Source organism: Pogoniulus pusillus, chromosome 24 (assembly GCF_015220805.1).
Source record: "Pogoniulus pusillus isolate bPogPus1 chromosome 24, bPogPus1.pri, whole genome shotgun sequence".
NCBI lineage: Eukaryota > Metazoa > Chordata > Aves > Piciformes > Lybiidae > Pogoniulus > Pogoniulus pusillus.
This window is the reverse complement of record NC_087287.1, coordinates 12,875,445-12,901,202: the sequence shown is the minus strand read 5'-3', so window position 1 is coordinate 12,901,202 and position 25,758 is coordinate 12,875,445. Positions and strand designations below refer to the sequence as shown.

The following is a 25,758-nucleotide window of genomic DNA, read 5'->3' as shown; positions in this document are numbered from 1 at the left end:
TTAGTTTACTTTTTTAATCTGAGTTACTAATCAGTAAGGTACTCCAGTATTTTACAAGCATTTTGAAACTAATTTTATAAGAATGTTTATGACTCTTCAGGTGCTACCAATGTGAGCACTGTACCAAAACCAGAGGAAGTGAAAAACGGTTGAGTGGTGTTGTAAGTGAATTGAGCACATATGAGACCATGCAGTGAACAAGTAAGCAGCAGTTGTATTTGTGGTCCTCATCCATTGTCTTTCAGATGAGACAACTCACATGTGCTGTATTTATATTTATTTACTAAGAAAGTGTCTGCCTCACCCATCTGTACATCTCACAAAACAAACTTTTTAAAAATAGACGTGTGTTTGCTTCTTTTCCCTATTTATACACACATTAGCTTGGCACTCTCTAAACATAACCATTACATCACTTGAGGCTACCTTGTAAGACTGAGAATTGCAGAGATAAATTTTCTGCAAATGATTTTGAGAAATGCTTTCCATTCTCTTGACTAAGTGGTGACGAGCTACTTACTGACATCACCAAAAAGGAATGTGACAGCTGCAATAGAACAAGTTCTGTCAGTCGTGAATTGAAATTTTTGTTTATCCTACATCAGCGTGTAGCAGTGTTGCTGTGATCCTAAAACGTTAACCACGAGACTTTTTTCATGTCTAGAACACTGAGTGCTGCTTATGTACTACACAACTCGTGTGTGCATATTACACTGTACACTACTGTGTAGTAGATTTCTATATATTTAGATCAAATATTGTAGTTTATGTACAAAGAAGCACTCTGATGGTTTTAAGAAGCCTACCTTAGTGCTCTGCAGTTTTATTTGAAATGTTGCATTACTAAGAGCCTTCAAATCACTTCTGTTGTACAAAGTCTTCTCCAGCTGTTGTTAATCTTTTCTTCAGGTACAGGCTGGATGTGTTCAAAGAGAGTAATCAGTGCAGATAATTAGAGATATGCAATAAATTCCGTAGTTGATAGGTCTAGTTGACTGAATAGGGCGGGGTGGTAGGTTGGAATGGATGATCTTGGAGGTCTCTTCCAACCTGGTTGATTCTATGCCTTGTTTAGTTTCAGAGTTGACAGTATGACCAAGAAAGGATCATTTTCTGATTGTAATAGTTGAAGGACAAAGAATCTTTGTCTGATACAGTGCTGCTATGCTGATAACCAGTCTATTTCCATTGTCTTTCTGTCTTAGTGTGTCTTTAAAATATTTATAATGTTTTCATTTGTCTTGGAGAAGACAGAGAAGATTGGGGTTTTAATAACATGAGAAAATTAATTTGTATTCTAGTCATGGATTGGAAGGTTTACAGTAAAGAATGTATGAGGTCACACTAAATAAGTGGAATAGAAAGAAATACTGGATTGTTTCCATACTTCAAATGGTCTAAGTTAACCTTTTATCCCATACTCATTTAGATGTGTGGGTATGTTACTGTGGATTGGCTAGCCTATGATACATCAGCTGTTCTGCAGTAATTGCCAGTGTATTTGCTTTTATTTCCAGTGCAGTAATATATTCCCTGTGTATTCTCTCTGAGGGGAGATAATGAGGTATTTTGTTTTATAAAAACAGTAAGAGGCTTCAGATGGAGCAGCTGAAAAGTAGCAGCTTGCACCACACTAATTGCCTAATGGAAAAGTCTGAGGGCCTAATGGTTAGAAAAGTGTCCCATTTCACTGGGGTAGATCCAGCTCTACCTGAAACTGCAGCAATTCTCCTATACTGAGTCATGTGTTATGAGCTTATTGAGAGCTTCAGGTTCATCAGATTGTTTCCAAAGATTATAACAATGTTAGTGTTCTTATTACTTTAGTCAGAACTTCCAAGAGTTCACTTTTCACTTTGTTTTCAATACTGATAGACACTTAGTCTGTTGCTTGCACAGCAAGAGTAAGAATGCTCAGTGGGTTAACGTAAGCTTTTACAACATGAATATTAGGAATCTCAGCATTTATCTTTGATTTGAATACAGGTTCAGTGAACATAATTTTTATCCCTTTGGTTTGATGTAAGTAGTTTCACTGGTGACTGGTAGCTTCAAAGTGATTGTGAAAGTCTCTTGAGCCATTTTTCTTTGTTTTATTCTTCTTTTGTAATATCATTTTGCATATGTTCTGTAGAAGTAGGTTGAAATTACTGAAGTCCAATGAATATCTATTTGGAAAACAGTCTCTGCTGTGGCAGGCAATTTCTGTCATTTGTTCCAGTAGCACCCAAGTTTTTCTGAACTGTGTGTGAAAAACACTCACACAGCCTTTTACTGCCTATATTGGTGCAAAGGTGCTGTTCAGAATGACAGATTTTTATCAGTTCCCCTTGTAAGGTGATTTCTCTTTCCTACCAGCCTGTAGGCATATGGTTCAAGCATTTACATGTTAATAGAATAAAAAAAAGTCAAGTTTACATCTTTTACCACCAGTAATGGTTTTCTGTACAGACTGATGATGCAGTAATGAACCAGTTATGAGAGAGCAACTCATGAATATAAATAGTCCCATTTTACAAGTATTATGCCAAGGTCAGAGGGAGAGAGGGGGGAGGTCAGAAGTAGCTCTTTAGTCACAATCACATCTGCAGCTGAAACAAATTCTTTCTTTGTCAGCAGCAATTTGGCAGTGTTTTAGGGTTGCCAGAGTTTAGATGCTAAACTCTGGGACCATGGCAGAGAACTAAGCTGTGCATACATAGATTAATGGTGCAAGAACAATTTATCTGCATAATAACTGCTTTTTCTGGATGCCTCACTGCCTTGATTTCTGCATGTTTGGAAAACCAACTCTTACCACAGCAGGGCAGGAAAACCCATACCATATATGCTTTTCGTAGAGCATTTGATTTGACCACCAGAACATAACATCTTAATTATACTGGATAACTGGCATTCTTGTGATCAGTCTGTATTATTCCTTCATCATAGAAGAAATATTAATGCATCAGCAGAAGCATTATTTGGATACAGAGATTTCTGTTCAAGACAGCATTACTGGCGCTTGGTTTTGACCTTTAAACTTGCTTTTGCTTGGCAGTGGCTTTGGGTATTGTCCAAGCACAGACTGGTGTCTTCTCAAAGGAAAAACATTTTTTGTTTCTCTCTTATCTGTCAATCTGTCCACTTAAGTAGTCGCTGTTATCATAATGTTATAAATTGAGACTCACAATTTTCTTCTGAATGGGAGGAAAAAAAAAAGAAAAGGTATGCCTGCAAGTTCCCCAAAATGGTTATGCTTATGTGATTCTTTTTTGCATTTTCTCAGGCACTGGATTTTGAGGAAAGCTCCTTGGGATCATAAGTTCTTTTGGGAAAGAGGCATAAGTTGTCTTAGAAAAGAAATCTACCCAATCTACCATGATTAAACATATATGTATCTTACCAATTACACAAAATAATCAGTATTAATTTTGATATCCAGGTGATGACTGTTAATAACTGTGAACACGGTTTACTAACATGAAATCTCACCAGAAAGCTTTACAAGGTTCAAAACATATGGTTTGGATATTTATACACACAGGGAACGGACAAAACTTGAACACCTGAAGAAATAACTAGCAAATGCAAACATCATACTGGAAGAGAAGGTTCTTGCAGTCAGTATACTGCTTGCAGTTAATTATACCACGTATCCGCCAGGTGGGACTCAGGAAGCTGCTTTCTGCTTGTGGCAGAAGGCAGTTAGTGAATGACAAGAGGCTTGAAGTATTTACTACAAAAATATTAGTCTCCTGACTCGCAGGGCTAGCTACAGCTTCAGACAGTACCCAACATGCTGTCAGGGAATGCTGTTGGTCTTGTCAGCCACTGAGGCTTCTGATTCTTCCCAGGCTTCACAGGGTGTTGGGGAAAGGAGACGAACAATCTTTGGCCTTATCCTGGTTTCTCTGGATGGTGTGTGTGTCTCCAGGACTCCTCATCTTGGCAGGTGTAGGTAGGATGTTTTGTGATGTGCAGTCTCAGCACAACGTCACACTGGCTATGCAGGCCAATTGCATGGAGGCATTTAGACCCTGTTCCTGGTAAACTCGAACTCGAGGTGGTGGACTTTCCAGGCAGCTCAGGATGCACTGAGGCAGTGAGCAATGACAGTAAGCAAGTGCAAATACAATGGCAGAGCACATTGTATTGTCTGCTTATCTCTTTTTATCAATACAGCCTGAGACTAATGGGCCTTTGGATGTAGATTAGCCAGTCAGAATGGCACTTTCCCAAGGTTGACCATATTAGGTGAAGCCAGGGCTTTTGTTTTCCTTTCGTGAGGTTGCTTTCCACAGCACAGGAGGAGGGTGAGCAGGGGAACATATCTGGACAAGCTAGGACATGCATAAGCGTATTTTGGCTTATCCAGGTCTGCCACGGCAACATTATTGCCACAAAGATGACAACAGCCTAAGTACAGGCTGGTGGATGCTTTCTGAAAATATTTCCTAGCCAAATCAATCTCTCTCTCTGTTTACAGCAGTTACTTTTCTTTCATATCCACCATGTGAAACTGATGGAGTACATAAACTTCTTCTGCAATTATTGACCAATCTTGAAGTTTCACTGAACAAACATTTTGTAGTTAACAGTCATTACAACATAATCAGTCTGGAATAATGCCAGAAAGAGGAATCACTGAATATATTCTTGAGGAGTGAGGTCATTGGCCCTTAGTTGTCAGCTGATGATTAAGCCAAGCATTGTGTCTGCATGCCCCTTGAAACATTCCCGTAGGTTTGTAGTAGTGTTTGGATATGAGCCTTAACAACTTTCCAAATCCAAGGCCTTTTATATTGCAGTTCAGCATAAAAACTGTGGTGCCATCTATATCTGGGAAACCTGAAGAACTTTGACATTTCCCTAAGGCTATGGTGATGTGTCTGAGATGACCAAGTTGTGGTAAAAGCTTTGAAATGCGTGGGGCTTTGTTTTGTTTTGGTTTTCTGCTGCAGCAGATGAAAAATGGCTCATAGTTTGCTAGTTTTGGAGTTGAAGGCCAGAGCAGCATTAGCTTCCTGAGGGCATCATCTGCTCGGGCCAGTGGCCATAGCATGTTACTGATGAGTCCAGAGAGAGCATTAAGCTACCTGAGTTACTTGATTTCTGATCTGTCACAATAGTAGCTTGAAAATCAGACATGTCCTTAGACCTTTAGACATTCCAAATGATAAATGTTGTTTGAATTTAGTATTCAGTAGCTGTGTACAAAGTTATGACCCACAGCATAGTGCTGGCCTCAGTAGTAGCAGAAGCTGGGACCATTTTTATGTAGGGAGACTTTTCAGGAACTTCTTTGGGAAGAACATTATTATCCTGCTTCTAAAATGGTTCATTCAGTGATGAGAGTCATGGTGTGAACCATATGGATCTAGGCCATCAAGTGATCTATTATTTAAAAGCTATTTTGAATCAGTTCAACAAACACTGGAAAAGGAGCGATGGAAGGAGATATTGGGATTTTTTACTGAAACTAAGTTAAGGATGGAGAAATAAACCTGCAGGCTTTCTCCAGATGTTTTCATACCACCAGAAATATCTGTTGGTTGCATTTGTTTTCTGTTTTAATATTGAGTATTTATCTACTTCCTTTTTTGTTTCAAAATCTAATGCTTGGAATAAAGAAGCAAACGAGGCAAAAAGAAATGTGTCTATCTCAGCGGGATCCCCTCTTAAGTGGTATGTCATTATCCCTCCAAAAGATCATAACTAAGAAATCAATTCCCCTCCTCATTCTAAAGTTCTTCAGTGTGTTCATATGTGGACATAAAAGGAAATTGTTACAACTTTTCCACAAAATGATATAATGAAGGAAAAAGACATTGCAACTTGCTGAAAATTGTAGAATTCTGCTTGATCTCACCTGGCACTGCAGACCTCTTGTGCACCAGCCTTGACTCTGCACTTCATAGCATTGCATGATGGTTGAGGTTGGACAGGACCTCATTTGCTTCAACTCCTCTGTGCAGGAGTTGTGCATCCAGGCAGCAAATGGCAGCCAGAAAAAAAAAAAAAAAAAAAAAAAAAAAAAAAAAAAATATATATATATATATATATATATATATATATATATATATATATAAATATTTTTAATCTGTGGAAAGTAATAACAGGAAAACTTCTTCTTGTGTATTTCTGTGTAACAGAATATTTTATTCTGTTAATTTTTTTTCATGATGATAAACATGACGTGGAAAAAATAGCAAAACTACTGAATACTTTCCATCTTCATTTTAGGAATTATATTATTTTGATTTTGCTCTACTTTATGAACACCACACAGGCCAATTTATACAAAAGATGTAGCTAAATTCACAGGTTGTTGGTTTGTGCTGTTCTTTTAAATACCTTGTCCATTACATTGAAAAACCAATAAAATTTACTTAACTGATTTCTTCTGAAACACGATAGCAGGGCTTAAAATGTGTCATTGTAGAATAAAGTTCACTTCTGATGTAATACTTTTGACTTTAGTTTGTAGCACTTTGATTTTCCTGCAAATGTCTGTCGTTGTTTTAACTTCTTTACACAAGTAGTTCTTAGGGTTGTAAAACTAAAAAGAAAAGGAGCTTGGTATTAATATAGAGAAGATACATTGGAAAATATTTTTTTAGCCATTCAGTATACTGGCATTACATTGTTACATGTGTATCTTAGTTTGCTTTCCACTTTTCTGTTTAAATTTTATCCTTGGTCAAGTGGACTTTATTATAAAAATGAATGTTACTTTTCTTACAGGTTATACAAACCATATTTATATTGCATTAAACCCCCATTTTCTTGAGCTATTTTGCAAAATGAATATAAATATCTTTAAACTGCCTAAACTTCCCATAGAATCAGAAGTACTGTGATGTGGAATGGAATATTTCATAGCTGTGCCCTGCTAGGGCTGACTGAAAACATTCGCGTGGCCCTTCAAGCACTTGTAGTATGTTAGTGTCTGACAGATGGCTTCTTCTTTGTTAGATGGTCTAAAATGGTCACTCTGCAGCTTATGATCCCCTTCCTGCCTTTAAGTATGTGATGGTTGGGTTTGGATGTTACCCGCCCCCCCCACACTTTAGAGATCACCCAGACTAGTCTCAGCCGGCTCTGGGACTATAAATGAAGCTATTTATTTACATTACTAGCACGGTATACAAGCAGATATTTACAGTATATACAGTTATAGACAGAAATATACAAGGTAAAAGGTAATACAGAAACACAACTCCCCTTCCAGAAACCTGAGTCCCCAGAAGGGACTCTCAACCACCCCTTCACCTTCCCCCTGCCCCTCTCAACCTTACCCCAGTCCTAAAGAAGAACAGAGGTTCAGCCAAGCAGTTAAGAAGCAAAGGTGAGTGGAAGGTGAGGTTAGGGAGATGCAGCTCAGTCAGAAGCTCAAGGCAGAGTGCGACAAAATGCCCAGAGTGTTATCTAATGTTTTCATTTCTTCTTCAGCAAGACTCTGAGGGGAGTAGACATCACCATTGTTTTCCTTTCACAGCCTATGATCTACCTTTTCTCACCAAAACATTCTAGCTAGCTTCAAACTAGCACAAAGTAAATGGCAGGCCTCAATATATGCACTTCTGCCCTGTCAGGGTCACTTGCTGTTGCTGGCGAGTGTTGAATGCTGTCTGTGTAAATAATGAAATGACAGCATGCCTATAGAAGGTTTTCCTAAAGCCAGTTAGCTGGTTAAATCTTGTGTCATGAAAGTCTATGGAGATATTCTCTAAATATTTTTAAAGGCTTTGATTGGTTTTTGTTTCATTACTTAAAGGTGGCAAGTGCCTTTGTAAGGGCCTGGAGCATCTCTTTTATGAGGAGAAGCTGAGAGACCTGGGGCTGTTGAGCCTGCAGAAGAGAAGGGATCTGATCAATGTCTGCAAATACCTGAAGGGTGGGTATTAAGAAGATGGGGCCAGTCTCTTAGTGGTGCCTAGTGATAGGATGAGGGGCAGTGGGTGCAAACTGGAACACAGGAAGTTCCGCCTCAACATGAGGAAAAACTTGGCTGTGAGGGTGTTGGAGCTCTGGATTAAGTTGCTCAGAGACATTGTGGAGTCTCCTCTGGAGACTTAAAACCTGCCTGGCTGCGTTCTTATGTGATCTGCCCTAGGTGATCCTGCTTTGTCAGGGAGGTTGGACTCGATGATCTCTGGAGGTCCCTTCCAACCTCTACCTTTATGTCACTGTCTTGGCAGTGCACCTTGTATCACAACGTATTAAAGCTTACAGAGCTAAGTCTTCCTAGGGTTGTGCAAGTAACAGAACTGTGTTGAGTCGGAGGTCAGAGATGGCTGTTCTTATGCAGATCTGCGGGGTAAGTGCATGCCCCCAGCATTTTGGTAAGATACAGGAATAGCAGCTTGCCTGATTCTGTCTTACAAGCAGAAAGGGGCAAATAAGTATTTGTGCTATCTGTGTTTTCCTGTGCATGTGTCTCCTCTTGTCTGCCAGCTTTTAAACTTGTTTCATCATTAAAAGAAGAATTGATGGAGGAATAATTACTGGTGTTACAGCCCCTGTAAGTTTTGGGGTTGTAGGTGTAAAGGATTTCATTGGAAATTTCTATGTGGCCGGCTCTACTCCCTGACAGAGATTGCCAGTGGGAGACCTAACAAAGATTGGCAGTGGGAGACCTAACAAACGTTTTGAGCTCATGACAATTTTAGTTTCAATTTACATTTTTGGTGTATTTTTTTTTGACTATTTGCTTGGCTTTTTTTCCCCATACAATATTAAATAAAATGAATGTTAGGGTATTCATATTGAATTTTTGTTTTCTAATTTTCTTACTTGCATAATGAACCCTTTCTGAAAGATTGGTGAAAATTGGGAGGAACAGAGTTCCTTTCTGTAAATCTTTAACTACATTGCAGGTACCAGATAATCAAGCAGGAGCTCCCCTTCTGCCTTGCAGTCCTGAGATTGCTAGAGGTGCGGGTTCTTCATGGTTCCTGGGTTCTTCATGGTTCTGTCTTACCTCCAGCTGCTCCTTGCTTATTCTAAACATGCCTTGTTTGAACCAAGTAGCTTGTTGGAGTAGTTGTATGACTGTGTTTTACCTCTTTGAAGTTGTTTACATTGTTAGAATTAACATTTGCCAAACTAATTGTCACCTTATTATTTCTAATATACTACTTTTAAAGTGTAGTTTTAATTAATCTTTTAAACTTTGCTGTGAGTGTGAACAAATTACATGGCTTTGTGAATTGTTTTGGCTGTTCTTGAAGGTGGAAGGGAAAGTAGGAGGTTAGAGAGATGACTGATTTAAGCTCCTCCTCAGTTTTTCTAGTTTTGAAACCAAAATGTAACATGTGTTTGGGGAAGTAATGTTGAGACAGGACCTATAACAGAGGCAGATTAGAAAAATATCTTCTTCTGTACTGATGGTTGCCAAGCAGTGATACTGCAGTAATGTTTGGGCAAATAGCTTCTCCTGCTGTGCGAGGAAACAAAACTGAATAGCACCAAACAAAGCTTATTTACATTTTTAATAATGCTTTGATTTTTCCATTATGTATGTGGGTTAGTGGGTGTTCTTTACATAAACCTGGAGATAACCTCCTACAAGTTCAGTTCCTCCAGTTCATCTGTCAAAATACAAAGTGTGAATTAATGGTTTTGGCTCTAACATAATCTGACTTGTTGGTGAAAATGTCAGACACCCCAGAGACTGAAACATGTGCAGACCTTAATTTTCACATATTTTGACAAGTAGTGAAAACTTGTTGTGAACAAAAGAGCATTGAAAAAAATAATTTGATATGATACAACTGTCAAATCTTAATCATATGTTCTCAGCTTGAATCTTGCTTGTTACCTGCCAAAAAATAACTCTGAAAAGCAGCCAGTTCTAGTTTTTTAAAAGAACAAAATATATGAAATTCAGATGGTAACATTTGGAAGAAGACAATAGAAAGAGTATTTCTTTTAATTCCTTCACATAGGCAGGGTAAAATAATGTCACTTGTGTAGAGAATTATTGGCTCTTTTCTTGAATCAGTACTCTCTGCCTTTTGAATGAAAAGGGAGCATGGCATGAGCACTGAGACTTAAGTAATTATTTAAGATATCTTTCTTAAGTTGACATATATGTATTTGGTTTCCTGGTTTTTTCAAAAGCTTGCCAACTTTTAGGTGAAATTTAATTTTCCATTTTATCTTGTGTAAAAACTGGTAAGAGGGAAAAATCAGGAGGTGCTGCAGCATCCATACACTGTAGTTGAATGCTGAGAGTTCCTTCAGGCTGTCTTACACTCTCTCAGCCCTGTTCTGAGCCCCAAGATTCAAAAATGCTTGCATAATTGGGTACTGTTTTGTGACTTATTAATTGCTCTCTTGGGTATATAGTTGCATGTGAGCCAGATTGGCTACTTTCCCAGCTTGCATCACTGGCAGCTGTTTTGCTTGAGGCAGATGGCTTGTAAGAGAAGCACCCATAAATTAGGGCACTGCTACTTTTTTCAAACCCTTCTGTGAGAGAGAACCTGGTGAGATGATGTTTCAAAGTGGGTTTTGTATGCCCTGATGAACTTTTTTAAGTGTCCAAATGGCACATTTTACAATCATCTCTGTTTTAAAAGTAATTCCAGGGCAGTTCAGACTGCTGTAGTCAGCTTGAAAATGTTAAATTATGTTAAGAACCATTTGTGATGTTGTCTATATGAAAGGAGGCTCTGAAAAAAAAGAATTCATATCAAAAAGAGGAAGGAGCCTTGATAACTTTGATATAATGGAAGTAAGAGTGTTTTTAAGGGCAGTGGCTAGAAAGGAAATGGAATCATGTACAATAGGAGAAATTCAATGGTCTGCTCAGTGTTTTAGACATACTTGTGTGCAACGTTTTTCTCCTGGACTTTGTGCTTACAGTTCCCATGTCTCCATACCAGCATAAACCAAACCTCTTATCCTAGAACAATAATTTCTTACAACTACGTGTCTCTTTCAAGGCAGAGCAGTCTACTGCTTTTACTACTTTTTGCTTCTCTTCTTTTGTTCCTGTAGTGGTGTGTTTTGCTAAAACAAATTACTTTTGACCTTTTCTAGTTTGTGTCTCAGTGAGATTCTTCTCACTGTTAACCACTCCTGAATCCTCCAGTGGGCTTTAGGAATCACCCTTACCATAGAGCCTGCTTCTGAAATGCATGTCTGTGTACATCTTTGCAATCAGACATGCATTTGAGAAATGTGATATTTGAGTTGGGCTCATACTTGAGGAAATAAAGAATTCTTAAAAGAGACATCAATAATTTCCTCCAGCGAAGTTTGAAGCTTGGACAAGTTGGGACCTTTTCTGAATCCGAGGCACAGTTGGGACATTCTATAAAGGAGGGGAAAGTAGGTTCTGAAAAAGAACTGGTCATTAACCAAATATAGCTCAGAGGAAACAGAGAGGAGCAAATCTGTAACCAGGCTTCGAGGAGACTTCCCAAGGATGCAAAAGAATGGTAGTTTGCAACTAGCAAAATTACTTTAGGTGTAGCATGGATTTATAGGGACACGTTTTGCTGTGTTGTTAGATGTTTCTTTCCTAAAATTTCATTTAATGTATTTGAGAACTGAGCTGATGAAAATGATTTGAAGATCTTTTTTACTGGATGCTATTGATGCCATGTGAGTCCAGCTTGCTATAAAGCAGTTCAAAATCTATTTTTCTCCTCAACATATACCCATTGGTACTACATTTCATTGATGTTTTACTGCCTGTTTCCTTGCTATATTAAGATCTTTTATCGGCTCTGTCAGGAATTTTTGTTATCAGTGCACGTTGATGCTTCTAAAATCTGTTGCCTCTTATGTTGATTTTGAGGGTGTTGATTTAAGATGCCTCTCAGTTTGAATCTTTGAAGAAGTTTCTACTAGCATTTTTTTTTTCGTTTTGTGAACTTTCTACTTTTACACCTTGGGTACTGTGTCCAGTTCTGGGCTCCTCAATTCAAGAGAGATGTTGAGGTACTGGAACATGTCCAGGGAAGGGTGACAAAGCTGGTGAGGAACTTGGAGCACAGCTCTATCAGTAGAGGCTGAGGGAGCTGGAGTTGTTTAGCCTGGAGAAGAGGAGCCTCAGGGGTGACCTCCTTGCTGTCTACAACTACCTGAAGGGAGGTTGTAGCCAGGTGGGGGTTGGTCTCTTCTGCCAGGCAACCAGCAACAGAACAAGGGGACACAGTCTTAAGTTGTGCCAGGGAAGGTATAGGCTGGATGTTAGGAGGAAGCTCTTCACAGAGTGAGTGATTTGCCATTGGAACAGGCTGCCCAGGGAGGTGGTAGAGTCCCCATCCCTGGAAAAGCCTGGATGAGGCACTTAGTGCCATGGTCTAGTTGATTGGATAAGGCTGGGTGATAGATTGGACTGGATGATCTTGTGGATCTCTTCTAACCTGGTTGGTTCTATGATTCTTTACATTCCATATTTTGCCAATCCACAGGAGAGCCATCCCTTTCTTCCCATGTTAATGTGATTTCCTCAGCAGCATTTAGAGGAGACTATGCCAAAGCTTTTTATTTGGGTGTGTTCTGAGTGTTGGTTTGTTTTTTTTTTGTTGGTTGGTTTGGCTTAGTTTGGATTTGTTGTACTGAGAATTGGTGTTTTTGTTTTTTTTTTAAGTTAAAGTACACTGTCTCTTTCACTTTCCTTTTTTTTCCAGTTGATGTGTGCAGCCTGTTTTAAAAAGACCAGCAGCACTTGGTGCCATGGTCTAGCCTTGAGCTCTGTGGTAAAGGGTTGGACTTGATGATCTGTGAGGTCTCTTCCAATCCTAATAATACTGTGATACTGTGATCTATATATGAAAATCCTACTGATTTAAATGGTGCATCTACAAATTTACTTCATGAAGTTTCCCTCTCCACAGTTTTTGTCCAATTCCTCTGACAGTTCCCCCGCATCACTCTGGATCCCTTTAAAAGCTGATACTGTAACTGCTGCTTTCTTGTCTTGAGATGCAAGACACAACTTGTGATTGGTTATACTACATTGTATAGATTTGACTCCTTTGAAGGTTAGTATAATAAAATCTTATCTTCGATGTGTTGTATCAGGCATGATTAAATATTTGATTATTTATTTTGGCCGGTCTATCTCTTAGTTTAGTTTGCATATACTTTACAATGGTATTTAATTAATGTATACATTTTGAATGTCATCTTTTAACTGATACATTTAAAATATACAAATAGAGAAAAAATTACAATTGCTCCATCTCAATGTAATTAAATGCTATATAAGATATGAGTTATATGTGTTCATTTTAGAACAACATCTATAATTCTTGTCCTGCAAAACCTCATTGCTTTTAAAGCATAAGGTATTTCACTTTCCATTTAAAATCAAACAGACATAAGGCAAGCAAAGAAATAAAATACACACACAAAAAAAACCCCAAGCCAAAACAAAAAACAACCAACCAAAACACTCCCAAAACAGGAAAAAAATAGAAAAAGAATGACTTTACAACTGTTTGTCTTTTTCACAAGGGTGATGAGGCTTTGAAAAAATGGAATAGCCAATTACAGTGGTCTGCTAGGTATTGTAAAAGCTATCCTGCTTGCCTCACTGGGACAGTATATTTCTAGTCAGATATTGCTGGGAATCTTGATATTGCACATTTTTTCCCCTCCAGTTAGTGTTAGCTTGAAATTTTAAGTATTTTCCTCATTTTTTGCTCTTAAAACCTGTGCACGTTCTAGGACACGATATTTGATAATGGAGTTGATTGATAAGAATGTACAATTAGTCACAGGTGAGTGCAGACTTGTTTTTGTTAGGTTTGTCTCATTAATAGCTGTTTTGGAAACACAATCTGTAAGAGGCTTCATAGCAACACATTAAAGTGTATTTAAAAAAGGCTGAGAAATTAAAATATTAGTGGTGTTCCCCAAGGAAAAATTACTTTGCCTGCATTTACAATATTTGATGGATTTATTGAGCATGTTACATTGCAACTTGAGTGTAAATAATACTTGTCCCAAAAGGCAAATGATATTCTCACTGCCAGTGTTGTTCTCTTTAGGCATTTATGTAGCTTTTTCTATTGTGATGATTTTGCTGAATATGTCTTAGAGTTTAAAAGACAATCCCAATATTTTTCTGCTTGTATAGAAAAGCCTGGCAAGCTATTCTTACTATTTTACAATCACTAGAAGATACTTGACCCATCTTGTCCTCCTTCTTTGATATTAGTTTCTCTGAGTCATACTACCAAAATAAAATAAATTAAAAAATACTAATTATGTTGAGTCTGGGTATTTTCAAGATCAGCTCAAGCTGATATATCACAAGGTTTGATTTGTTTCATTTGTTTTTGAGATTGAGGAAATAGCAATGCCACTCATCAAAATCATAGGAAAACACATTATAGAAACAAATGTCAGCAGGTTACTTAAAGTGAGCTTCACTATTTTCCACAGTTCTCTATTGTGCTGGAATTTCATATGCTTGCTTTCAGAAACCTTTGCAATAATGTTGTACTGTTAATAGCATAGCAAAGTGGGTTGAAGAGTAAGTAAAAACTCTGGAATGGAAACAGGCTTTTGGTGAAGATTTTCCATGTACCTTTGTGAGCAGTAGGTTGTAGGTCTTCAGGTGTGGGAGAGTCCTGTGATAGTTTGAACAGCAAAGTAGAACTTCATTTATGAAAAGGCCAAAAAAAGGAAAGAACCTGCAGTTTTGGAGATGTTGATTGTGGGACAAAGATGATTTTTCTTTCCTAGCAGTGGACATTTGTTCACCATATTAGCATGGTGTGCAATTTAGCTTGTATCTATATGAAGTGAATCAATTGGAGCAGGATGCACTGCTATTCAACATTACAAAGTCAAGCATAGCACTTCACAATGACTTCAAGAGTTTTCGAGGGGGAAAAAAACCCAAACAAGTCCCTCTTTTAACAGAAATCTGAGCTTGATCATCTCTCAGTCTTTTCATAGAGACTGTATGTCATGACGACTCTTAGAGGCGTCTGACTGCATGCTCCCTTCCTGGATGGATGAATTTATCACATGGCAAGGTGGAAGAGTGTGTGTGGCCCTCCCTGTGCTGCTAGTGGTGGTTTCTTTGTTCACTTGACACATGCAAGATAAGGATGACATAAACAGCTGTCTCTGCAAGACCTGCTGTTTGAGGGACAAAGTCAATCTCCCAAGCAGTTTGATTTAATCCAGTCATCATCTAGTATTACCAGTGGGAAGGCAACTTTGTTTTTCTTTCTTTTTCATTTAGAACAGAATCACATTACTAGGTGGAAAAAAATCTACATTCTTTCAAATCTGCTGCCATTTGAGCTTTTGCTCAGCTGCTTAGGAAACTGCCAAGCAAAGTACTGCTTGACATGGATTCATTAAAGAAAAGTAAATTGCCACTTTCTGTCGAATGCAGCAATTTGCATTCCCTTGTTCTTCTCTGTTTCTGACAGCAATCTGTATTACATTCTTCAGAGTTTCAGTATTTTTTTTTTCCCCTCAAGAGATCTCATCTTCTGTTTCCTGGTACTTCAGCCAGAAATTTGTCCATTAAGATGATTTTTTTAATACTGATTTAACTTTCACTAACACAATTGCTCATGTAATCAGACTCATAATTAGACTCTCTCATCTGCTGTAAAATCATTGCTTTTAATTCTTCAGCTTGAGCAACTGAGAATTTAGTTACTTCAATCCTCATGTATAACTTCCAACCATAGCACTGCAGCAATATTTGCTTTCCTTTATGACAATATCTTCTTTGGCTTCTTGACCATTTCCTTTCAGCTTACTTCTCTAACTTCAGTCTATCTAATGTTTCTTTTTAGGTCATCGTCAAGTGATTGAAAGAAAACACTGATTTGTGTAAAGCTTGTACCTTGTGGCAATTTTGTGAATAAAAATTCTTAAGACAACAATTATTGTAATCAAATCAAGTGGTGTGTTTAGTCAGTGAGAGTTTTGGTGCTCTAAAGGTGCTGTGGCTCTGAATGAATCTAGCCTGAGGGATTTGAAAATACAGCCTCATAGTCAGAAAAGAACTGTCTTGTGACTGGAGTTAGCTGGAAACCAATTGTTTTATTTTTGCTTCTGCAAAAAAAGAAATCGTTCAGTGTGCAGACTGCATGAAAGTGTTGCCAATTGTTTGCTTCCTGGCTGTATGAATTCAGAATGAAAGGGAACTTTGCATGGCCTGTATTTAACCTACAAAATGCCCTTGTGTATGATATTAGATCTGTCAGAACATTGTGTGGGTCTGAAAAGATGAGCAGCGAAACACAAAGGTGACAAATCTGTTAACTTTTGTAATATACGAAAGTATACAACATGCAGCTACTTGAGCTGTGTCGCTGAGACTGAAAGAATATTCTGACAATTAGTGATGCTTGCTTGAGAACATCCTTATCTTGAGGTGGCTGTCAGTGGCCAAACACTGGATTAGGTGACCATTTGGCCTTTTGATGGAAGCCATTCTCACATTCGATTTGATTTTTGACCGAAGAGCTTAATTTTATGCTGCTTGTTTTAGAAGGGGGGCATGAGGAGAAGTGTAGGTATTTTAGGAGATTTTAAGGAGGAAGGTCTGATAAAAATCTTTGAAAAACTCAGTACCTCGTTTTCTTCATTTCAGTGCTGAAAACAAACCCAGATCTGTAGTCATAAGAGATAGTTTCTCTTTGATGAAAAGAAAAAGAACTGAGATTCGTTTCTGTGTCTCTAGTATAATAGGTGGACAAAACTCACTTGATTAAAAAAATCTGTCAGGGGGTAAATCAGTTTGTCCCTAGTAAGTGTTTACAGTTACTGCATTAAGAATATATTAACACATAAGAAAATGCTTTGTGCACATCTTTCTGTTGCAGAAAGAAAGCTGAAGGTTGTTCACTCTAACCTACTCCAACACGATACGTTAACAGTGTGTCAACACAGCAGTAAAGGCTTTTTACTATGGTAAAATAATGCCAATAGGTAAATGTGAGAAGGGTTGTTTTGGGAGCAATTTCCAGATTTGCTTTTTGTAAAATAAACACAACTTTCAAATATGGACTTAGGTTTTGGATGACAGTGAAAGAAATCCAGAATGCCAGAACACCGAAGCAACTGTACTGGATCAGAGTAGTAATCCACCTAGCACTCTTTCTTTCCTTTTGATGGCGATTAAAAACACATGCTCTGAAGGAAAATGCTTATAATGGGCAATTAAAGGATCTGCACATAGCAGGCTTTTTTTCCCCTCTGTCCTCCCTCCCCCAGTTGCCATAAATTACTGGTTGGCCTTTTACTCTGACGTGCAAGTCTGACAAAACCTAGAAGGAACAGGAAATGACCTAAGTGTGGTTTTAGCCAGTTTCTTTTCATTACCTACATAAGAAGAAGAAAAAAAACGTTCCCTTGATAGACAAAACACCTTTTAGAACCTTTCTGAAACGTTAGAGGAGCTTAAAAAAATACTAAAAAGGAAGATTGGAGCAAATACAATTAGCACTTTGAAAATGGAAAACTTTCTACAGCAGACAAAGTAGAAGCTGTCCTGCTGGTACTTCTGGGTGAAAAAGCAGAAGTAGCAGATCTTCTTAAAAACAAACAGGTGAAACAAACTCATAAAAAAGAAATAAACCCCCAACCAAACAAAAAATACTTTCCTGCATGCAGGGATTAATACTAATTTTAAGTATAAGCCTACTGAGAGTTGATTTGAAACTTTAGCACAATGGAGCGTTTTGGCCCAGTTTTTGTATCTGTGCTGAGGATGCAGTTACTGAAAACAGTAACTAAACATGTGAAAATTCTGGAGTGATTTATTAAAGTTTATTTACGTGCAGCTCTTCTGGAAGATCTGTTGTGTGCAGGAAAGATCAGGATACTGTGGAGTCTGGTGAAAACGTGATGGTGACCAGACACTTTTATATTCCCATGTCCTTAATATGTCCAGCCAAACATGTTGCAGGTACTTGTTAATGTCTGCAGCAGTGTTTGCTAAAACAGTTCAGTAGAAGCAGGTCTCTTTCCACTGAAGAAAGGTTTTACACATCTTAAAGAAATAGAATGCCACATATGAAAGAGTTCAGTAATGCAATGGCAGAATCTAGGACAGGAGATACAACTGTTTCCTTCTGTACATGCATCCAAACCTCAGAAACGTGACCTCAGTTTCTGCTCCAAGAAGTTTGGCTATCTGCAGCCTTCACAACCTCTTAGCTATTGTACAAGCCTGGAAAAATTAAATTGTATAGAGTCAGGAAGTGTTAAGTATTAGGATTCCAAAAATACCCTATTTTTTTCTTGTCCCATTTATTTGCCTGGGGAATTTTAGTAGGTGGAGAAAAGTCATCCTGACTCTAAACGCCCCAAGTTTCACACATGCTGTATTTCATGTTGGTTACAACAATCTACTGAAGTAGCTGTTGTTCTGGCCTGCAAGATTTCACAACATAACACTGTGTTATCTAAATAATGCTGCATCTACTCTGACAGAGTCATTCTCTGGTTGCATCACCTTTGGTCTCATACTGAGTACAACTTAACTACTTAATAACATACTGGTTTTCAAAAATCTAGCTTTTCTATACAGGAAAAAAAAAACAATCCTCATAAATCAGACTTCTAGGCTGTATACTGCTGTGTTTGGTTTTCTGTCATTAAATTACCTGGGTTTAAAAAGCCAATTGATTGCAAGCCTTTACATAAGAGTAATTTAGGAATAAAAACAATGAAACTCTCATCAGTCTGCTTTGAAAGGCAGTCATTAAAAGAAATGGATCTGTAATGTAACCTTATCCATACTTGATAATAAAATAATTTCTCAGTGGGTTGTAGAATTTTGCTTTTGAATGAAGTGAATTTTTACAGAGTTGATTTTTTGAATCAAGTTGCTATGGTGTTGCTTTCATTGTTTAGTTAATTCTATGCTTGGTTGCTATGGAAATACTTATTTACGGAGCTAATGCCTAATGGTGTCAAACAGATGCTACTAGCAACTAGGAATCTCTTACAATTGATCAATGAAAGACTCAGAAGTACAAACTCATTTTTTTACTTGTTTTTTTTTTTTTTTTAATTATCCATTACAATTTTTGAGCATGGAATGTGAATGGGTGGTGTCAAATAGGACAAGTTTTCATTTCTTAGCAAGCATTAAAGCACATCTTGCGTCTCAGGAATAGCATCAGTACTGAAAGGAAAACTTCCCACTCAACCTGTTCTAGGCAATCAAGCAGCAGTTTTGCAGATCTTAACACAGCATATGGCCTGAGATAGAGTGCACATTTCAGCTAAGAGTATAGAGCAGATAGGTGAGTTTTACCCTGGGTTTTAGATTCTTAGATTTCTGAGCTCTGAAACATTTTTCTGTAGCTGTGTATTTGAAATCTCTGTGTAAGTATGGATGTTGTCCTTAGTACAACTTTGCACAAACACAATTCTGGAGTAGCTATGATGACATGATGTAGTATTTTCAGTTATTCTGAAAATACCATTCCAGAGTTATCTCACCAAATAGAGTATGACTTGAGCAATTACTATTTGTTTTATTGTTTATAAATGCTTAATGGACTTTTGTAGTAATACAAGGGTTTATCACTTGAAAAAAGTAGGCTTTTAGTGTGCTTAAAGCTTTAGAAGTTTAAAATACTCTTTAAACATGACTTTTTGATTCCCTCAGGAGATACAAAAAACATCCCCCTCCATGGCACCAACTCACTTATGAGAGAGACGTCTGCCACAGGCCTGGAAACACAGGCTGCACCATGAGAGGGAAGATAACTTCTCGTACACTAAAGTCATTAAAAACAAAACAAAGAACCCTGAAGCTCTGCTGGTTTTCATTGACAGTCTTCTGCCATTTCTCATCTGCTTTCAGTTTATTTAGGGTACAGGATTCTCGGAGGAGCCTTTTTTTTTTCTTTGTACAAAGTTAGTAAGTTGACTGTAGAATTCCTGTGTTCTAAGTGCATGATGAATCCTTTGGAGGGTATGGAAATACTGTTTTCATTGTTTGAGAAAATACAAAGGGTAACATCTGATGCTTCTTGTCAATTTCCCTGCATATTTCCAGTCAGTGATAGGTATTTAACATTTCCTTAGGCCTGACTAAACACCCATAGAAGTGAATATAGTGTTTATTCTTCAGAACAGCAGCTCTGTGGAGAATTTTTTTTAGCTTTAACAATTTTCTCAGCCTTTAGGCAAACGTCTTTCAGTGACGTAAATTCCCTTAACCTATTTTGAGTGACGTTTCAGTCTGACCTAAGCCCATCCCTGGTTGATGGTGGCCAAATGAAAAGGTCGTTTATAATGTAAAGGGATTTTGTAAGCTGGCTTGTCATCATTTAACTGTGCTGGAAGTTACCTCATAAGCCAAATAGATTTAGTTGGTATAGTTGAGCATAATACAGTCCCCTACTGTTCAAGAACAAGGCATAGTACTGTGTTGTGTGTAGGAGATTTGTTTTGGTTTGTTTTTTTATTAATTGTCATTCAAAGCCTTCATCAGTTTGCCAGGCAATTGTGTGAAACTAGGGAAGTGTGATCATTGCTCTTTGAATGGACTGGGAGACTCAGGTTAGAATCAGGCCAATGCGAGGACTACTCTCTCCAGGCTGACTGGGCAACTGATGCACATGATCATGGGGTGAGGGCAATGTATGTCTCACCTTTCAGAAGTTCATCTGCAGTATCAGAGCCCACTGCAGTTTTATTTTCAGAGAAGCTCCCAGATGGGTAATTGCTGTGATGTTGGCACTGATGCTTAAAAGCCAAAGTCTGTGAGTTGTTAAGCAGAGGTTTAAGTTGTAGCTTGGAACTTTTTTGGTTCAAGTTCCTCCTAGATCAGGTGTTTCTTGTAGGAGGAGGTGAGGAAGAATGTTATGTGCAAAGGATTTCAAAATCTTAGTATTACAGTGTACAGCTCATTCTGCAACAAGCCTTGCTGTTGCAAAATCAAGAATTGCTGAAGCTCTGCCTAAGACCTATTTTAAGGTCTGGTCTGTTCACATTAAGTCAAAGTAAACTATGTTCTTTTTACTCCTGTTCTAAGGTTAGTGCAACTTAGGGAATACTTAGCAACTTTTGTTGATGAGCCACAGTAGTTAATTTAAAGCTTTGACTGCCAAATCCTCAACAACAACAACAAAGCCAAAAATACTGCTTTATTTAGTATTCCAGATTTAACTTGCAAGTTAGGGTAATTAAACTAAGTCTGGTAAGTGGTGAGAGACAGAGTACAGTTTCCTTACAGTTAGTGCCTGAGCAGCATAGTAAGGAGTAAATTTTTGTCAAGGAGCAGAACTTTCAGAATTATACCCCCCTTTGTCCTTCCAACCATTTCAATTCTGCAGAAGGAGTGCTTAGGAATATGCTGCTGGTTTCTGTTCCTGTCTCCCAAATTGTTTGGTGGGGGGGATGCTCTGTGGACTCGAGTGCCATCTTGTGGTGGCTTTGGGAGCTTCTGAGGAAAGGCTGTAACCCCCCTTCCAGTATTAACCCGTGAGAGTTTGACTAGTATAAAGATGGACCAAGTTGTGGGAAGAACGTTTGTTGTAGAGCGACCTGCACTTTTCCCGTTGTGCTTAGTAGAAGAGATTGATACTTTATGCCTAAAATTATCACCAGCTCATTTTACTTGCTTCATTGTGTGGCACATGGAATGAACCCTAGCTGCAGTTGCTATACTCCACCTGTCTTCTCTCAAGTATGACTGCTCATCAGTGGGGGTGACAAAACGAAGTCTGTTGGGCAGCACGCAGGCTCAAGTTCTGTTTGTCTCACAGTGGTTTTAGTTTCTGCACTGTAAGATTGGCATCTGTGGAAGAGATTCAGTCCGGTTGAAACGGCAACAGAAACCTTTCAGTCATGAATGCCAGCTGTGAAATTGTTTGTTTAACTAAAACGGTTTGAAATCCCAAACCATTATTTACATTTGAAGTAGATTTTGCATAAGCTGTGCACATTGTTTCACCTTACATATCCCGGGTGAGTATGGGGTACAACATACAGCAGGAACACTTTCCGTTAGAATAGTTCCTGCTTCTGCAACTTTGAGCCTATTTTTTTACTATGGCAGGGCTAAAGCCAAAAGGAAGGGTTTGAACTTCTTTAGTCATACAAACTGACCCTCAAATTACAACAGTGTAGTTTGTGAGAATGCATGTGTGTGCATCCATGTAGACGAAAGCTCCCAGGGACTTTAAGACTGAATTAAGGAGGTTGCATCAGGGAAAGTAGCTACAGTAGGTACAGAAATGTTCTGGAGTTAGCAAGAGTGTAGGTATTTTGCAGGGATCTCGTTTATGGGAAATAAATAACACTAGCTGATACACCACATGTTTAAAAGAGATGTAAATATGGAAGAATTGGGGGAAGGGAAACCTCTTTTGTGTCCCCTAACAGAGGTTGCAGGATTGCAAGCAAGCTGACGCAACCATGTGGACCGTTAGTACCAAAGGTTGCTAACACAACTAACAAAACTCATGTGGACATCTGATCTTTGTTGATGGTTGAGTCAAAAGTAAATGAAGCAGATTATTGTAGTCAATCTCAGTGTCCAAGCTAAGGAGGACAGAATGAAAGCAAAACATTTACTAATGTTTGATACAGTAAATAAATTTCCATCTGGAAATAGAAACCTGAGAATAAAGAAAAAAAACACCAACATCCTACTTGCCCAGATGGACAAATGAAGCAAAACCAGAAAATCTGACTTGCCCAGATGGGCAACTCATTCTAGTTTATAGTGGAAGAAAAATTGCTTCATCTTTGAAGTGGTCGTGTTAAAATGGTCTTCCAAAATGGCTGTTCTCTTAATATGTGTCACTTGCAGAGCTCACACTCAGCTCTTATGCTTAGGGGTTGCTTTTAAAAACAAAGATGAATGAGGAGATGGTGACTAGATGAATTGTTTAAGAACCAAAACCCTTTAAATTCCTAAATTCTTAATTCTTGACTTGGGTCTGCTTGCTTTACACAGCAGGACTTTGTGACATAACATAATCCCACTTTAAGCACGTGCTCGGTGATAGATCTCATCACTTTTCATAGCAAGTGGGTGTCGTAACTATTAACTTAAAACATGGCTTAATGGTATCTCTGTGAAGGTAACAGACAAGCAGGAGCTCTGAAGTGCTGCCTTTGCCTAGGTACTGCTGTCATGTCAGCCTGTGTTTCTTGGCTGAGGACATAGTGGCTGGAGAGCAGCCAGGAAGAAAGGACCTGGGGGTACTGATAGATGGTAGTTGAACAGAAGCCAGAAGTGTGCCCAGGTGGCCAGGAGAGCCAATGGCATCCTGGCATGTATCAGGAACAGTGTGGCCAGTAGGACAAGTGAGGTTATTCTTCCCCTGTACTCAGCACTGGCCAGGCCACACCTTGAGTACTGTGTCTAGTTCTGGGTTCCTCAATTCAAGAAAGATGTTGAGATAGTGGAAGGTGTCCAGAGAAGGGCAACAAGGCTGGTGAGAGGCCTGGAACACAAACCCTGTCAGTAGAGGCTGAGGCAGCTGGGGTTGTTTAGCCTGGAGAATAGGAGGCGCAGGGGTGACCTCACTGCTATCTACGACTACCTGAAGGAAGGTTGTAGCCAGGTGGGGGTTGGTCTCTTGTCCCAGGCAACCAGCAACAGATCAAGGGGACACAGTCTTAAGTTGTGCTGGCAGAGGCATAGGCTGGTTGTTAAGAGGAAGTTCTTGCCAGAGAGAGAGATTTGCATTGGAATGGGCTGCCCAGGGAGGTGGTGGAGTTGCCATCCCTGGAGGTGTTGAAGAAAAGACGATGAGGCACTTAGTGCCATGGTCTAGTTTACTGGATAGGGCTGGGTTCTAGGTTGGACAGGATGATGTTGGAGGTCTCTTCCAACCTGGTTGATTCTGTGATGATGCGACTCTTTCCGTACCTTCTGCTGGCCAAATGCCAGTCTGGGTGCTGTTTGCTCCATGAAAGAGCTATTAGTCTCAGAGGAACAAAACCAAACAGTTCTCATCTATAGAAGTACGCAGAAGGACTTACAAGACTGCAGAACATGAACTACCAAGTGGAGCGGTACATGAAATAGGGATAAAGAAAGGGTTGCTCTCTCTATTTGTTTAACTTCTGAATGCATGTTGTACAAATGATTTCATTAGAGAATAATTGGAACCTGTCAAGGAGTCATAAAGACATAAACAAATCAAACATCTGCATTTCATTTCTTCAATGATGTAGTGATGTTTTTATCTTTTGTCTGTATACAAGAAAAACTAAATGAGTGCTGTTGACGTACTTGAAGCTGATAACATCTTCAGATTGTGTTGCTGATGTTCTTTTGTGGATTTGGTGGGTTGGTGAAGTTACTCAGAACGTGTACATTTCTAACCGTACTCACACAAAACCTAAGAGAACCTCCTGAAAGAAAATGGGTTTGAAGTTATTGATTTTTAACCTGAGCAACTTTTACCTTATTAAGAAAGAAATGCTGTGAAGGTAGTACTTTGCACTTGGTATTTGCAAAATTACTGCTGTTGGAATGGTTCTGGAAAGAAAAAAGTACAAAACGTCATGTTAGAGGTTCTGGGGATGGATTTGCTTTAGAAGTTGAGATGACTTAAAGCAGAGAAAGCACTGCTGCCATCTAATTTAGTATACTTCTGAAATGATTTATGAACATCCCAACAATATTGAAATCAGGCCACGTAATCATTCTGTTGTCGAGAGAGCTCTGTTGCATGCAATTCTTCAAACGCTTTGTTAGGACTTTTGCTGTTGCAGCACTGGCTGAGAAAATGGTCTGAGTTACTGATTAAAAACATGAAAAGAGAAGCATTTGGTATTACATCACACAATCATGTTTTATTTCATTGTTGGTTTTCAGCATATCACCAGTGACTCTTCCCTTTTTGTTCTTTCTTTTCCTTTACAGATGATACTTTGGGACTGGGATTTGAAGCAATGGTACAAACCCTATTACCAGGTCAGTGTGTTATGAATCTAGTCACTCTTTTAGTGGACTGTGACTGAGTGTAGAGTTCACTGTGAATGGGCAAATGTCCTGCCAAATCAAAACTAATCACTTCTGGACATAATTGTTAGGATTTGTTTTAGTAGAATCCCCTCTCCTATGAGGAGAGACTGAGGGAGTTGGGGTTGCTCAGTCTGGAGAGGAGAATGCTCCAAGGTGACCTTTTTGTGGCCTTTCAATATCTGAAGGAGGCCTACAAGAAAGCTGGGGAGAGACTTTTTAGGATGTCAGGTAGTGATAGGACTAAGGGGAATGGAACAAAGCTAAAAATGTGTGGATTCAGGCTGGATGGTAGGAAGTTCTGCACCATGAGGGTGGTGAGACTGGAATGGGTTGCCCAGGGAGGTGATAGAAGCCCCATACCCAGAGATGTTTAAGGCCAGGCTAGATGAGGCTCTAGACAGCCTGATCTAGTGTGAGGTGTCCCTGCCCATAGCAGGTGGGTTGGAACTAAATGATGCTTGTGGTCTCTTCCAACCCTAACTGATTCTATGATTCTGTGATTCTATAAGTAATGAAGCTATGGAAATTGTGTCTTCATAAGGAGCTTATAACAGTTTGGCCACCACAGTTTCTGTTTATATTATTGGAAAAAATAGAATACTAAATTTAATTCTGAGATAAAGCAACAAAACCCCAAGATTAAAAAAAATCTTTATTTTAAATGGAGAAAAATAAGCTGGAAGCTAATATTGAATTCTGAAATGTATTTTATTGTGTAAAAAAAAAAAACCCACAACAATTGTTTGAATATGTCTATGTGTATATGTGTTTTTAAAAGAACACATTGGGGCTTTCCTTGAATATTTTGCATTTGCAGTGGATAA

At 38.6% G+C, this 25,758-nt stretch overlaps 1 protein-coding gene across 3 annotated transcripts in view; it reads left to right on the top strand.

The window, feature by feature from the left end:
* Nucleotides 1-25,758, top strand: part of PDE3B (phosphodiesterase 3B) — a 76,416-nt gene that overhangs the window by 35,501 nt on the left and 15,157 nt on the right. For all 3 annotated transcript variants that reach the window (XM_064163654.1, XM_064163655.1, XM_064163653.1), the window contains one exon: nt 24,833-24,883. In XM_064163654.1, the coding sequence (XP_064019724.1) occupies nt 24,833-24,883 (51 nt within the window). The remainder of the gene's footprint in view (nt 1-24,832; nt 24,884-25,758) is intronic.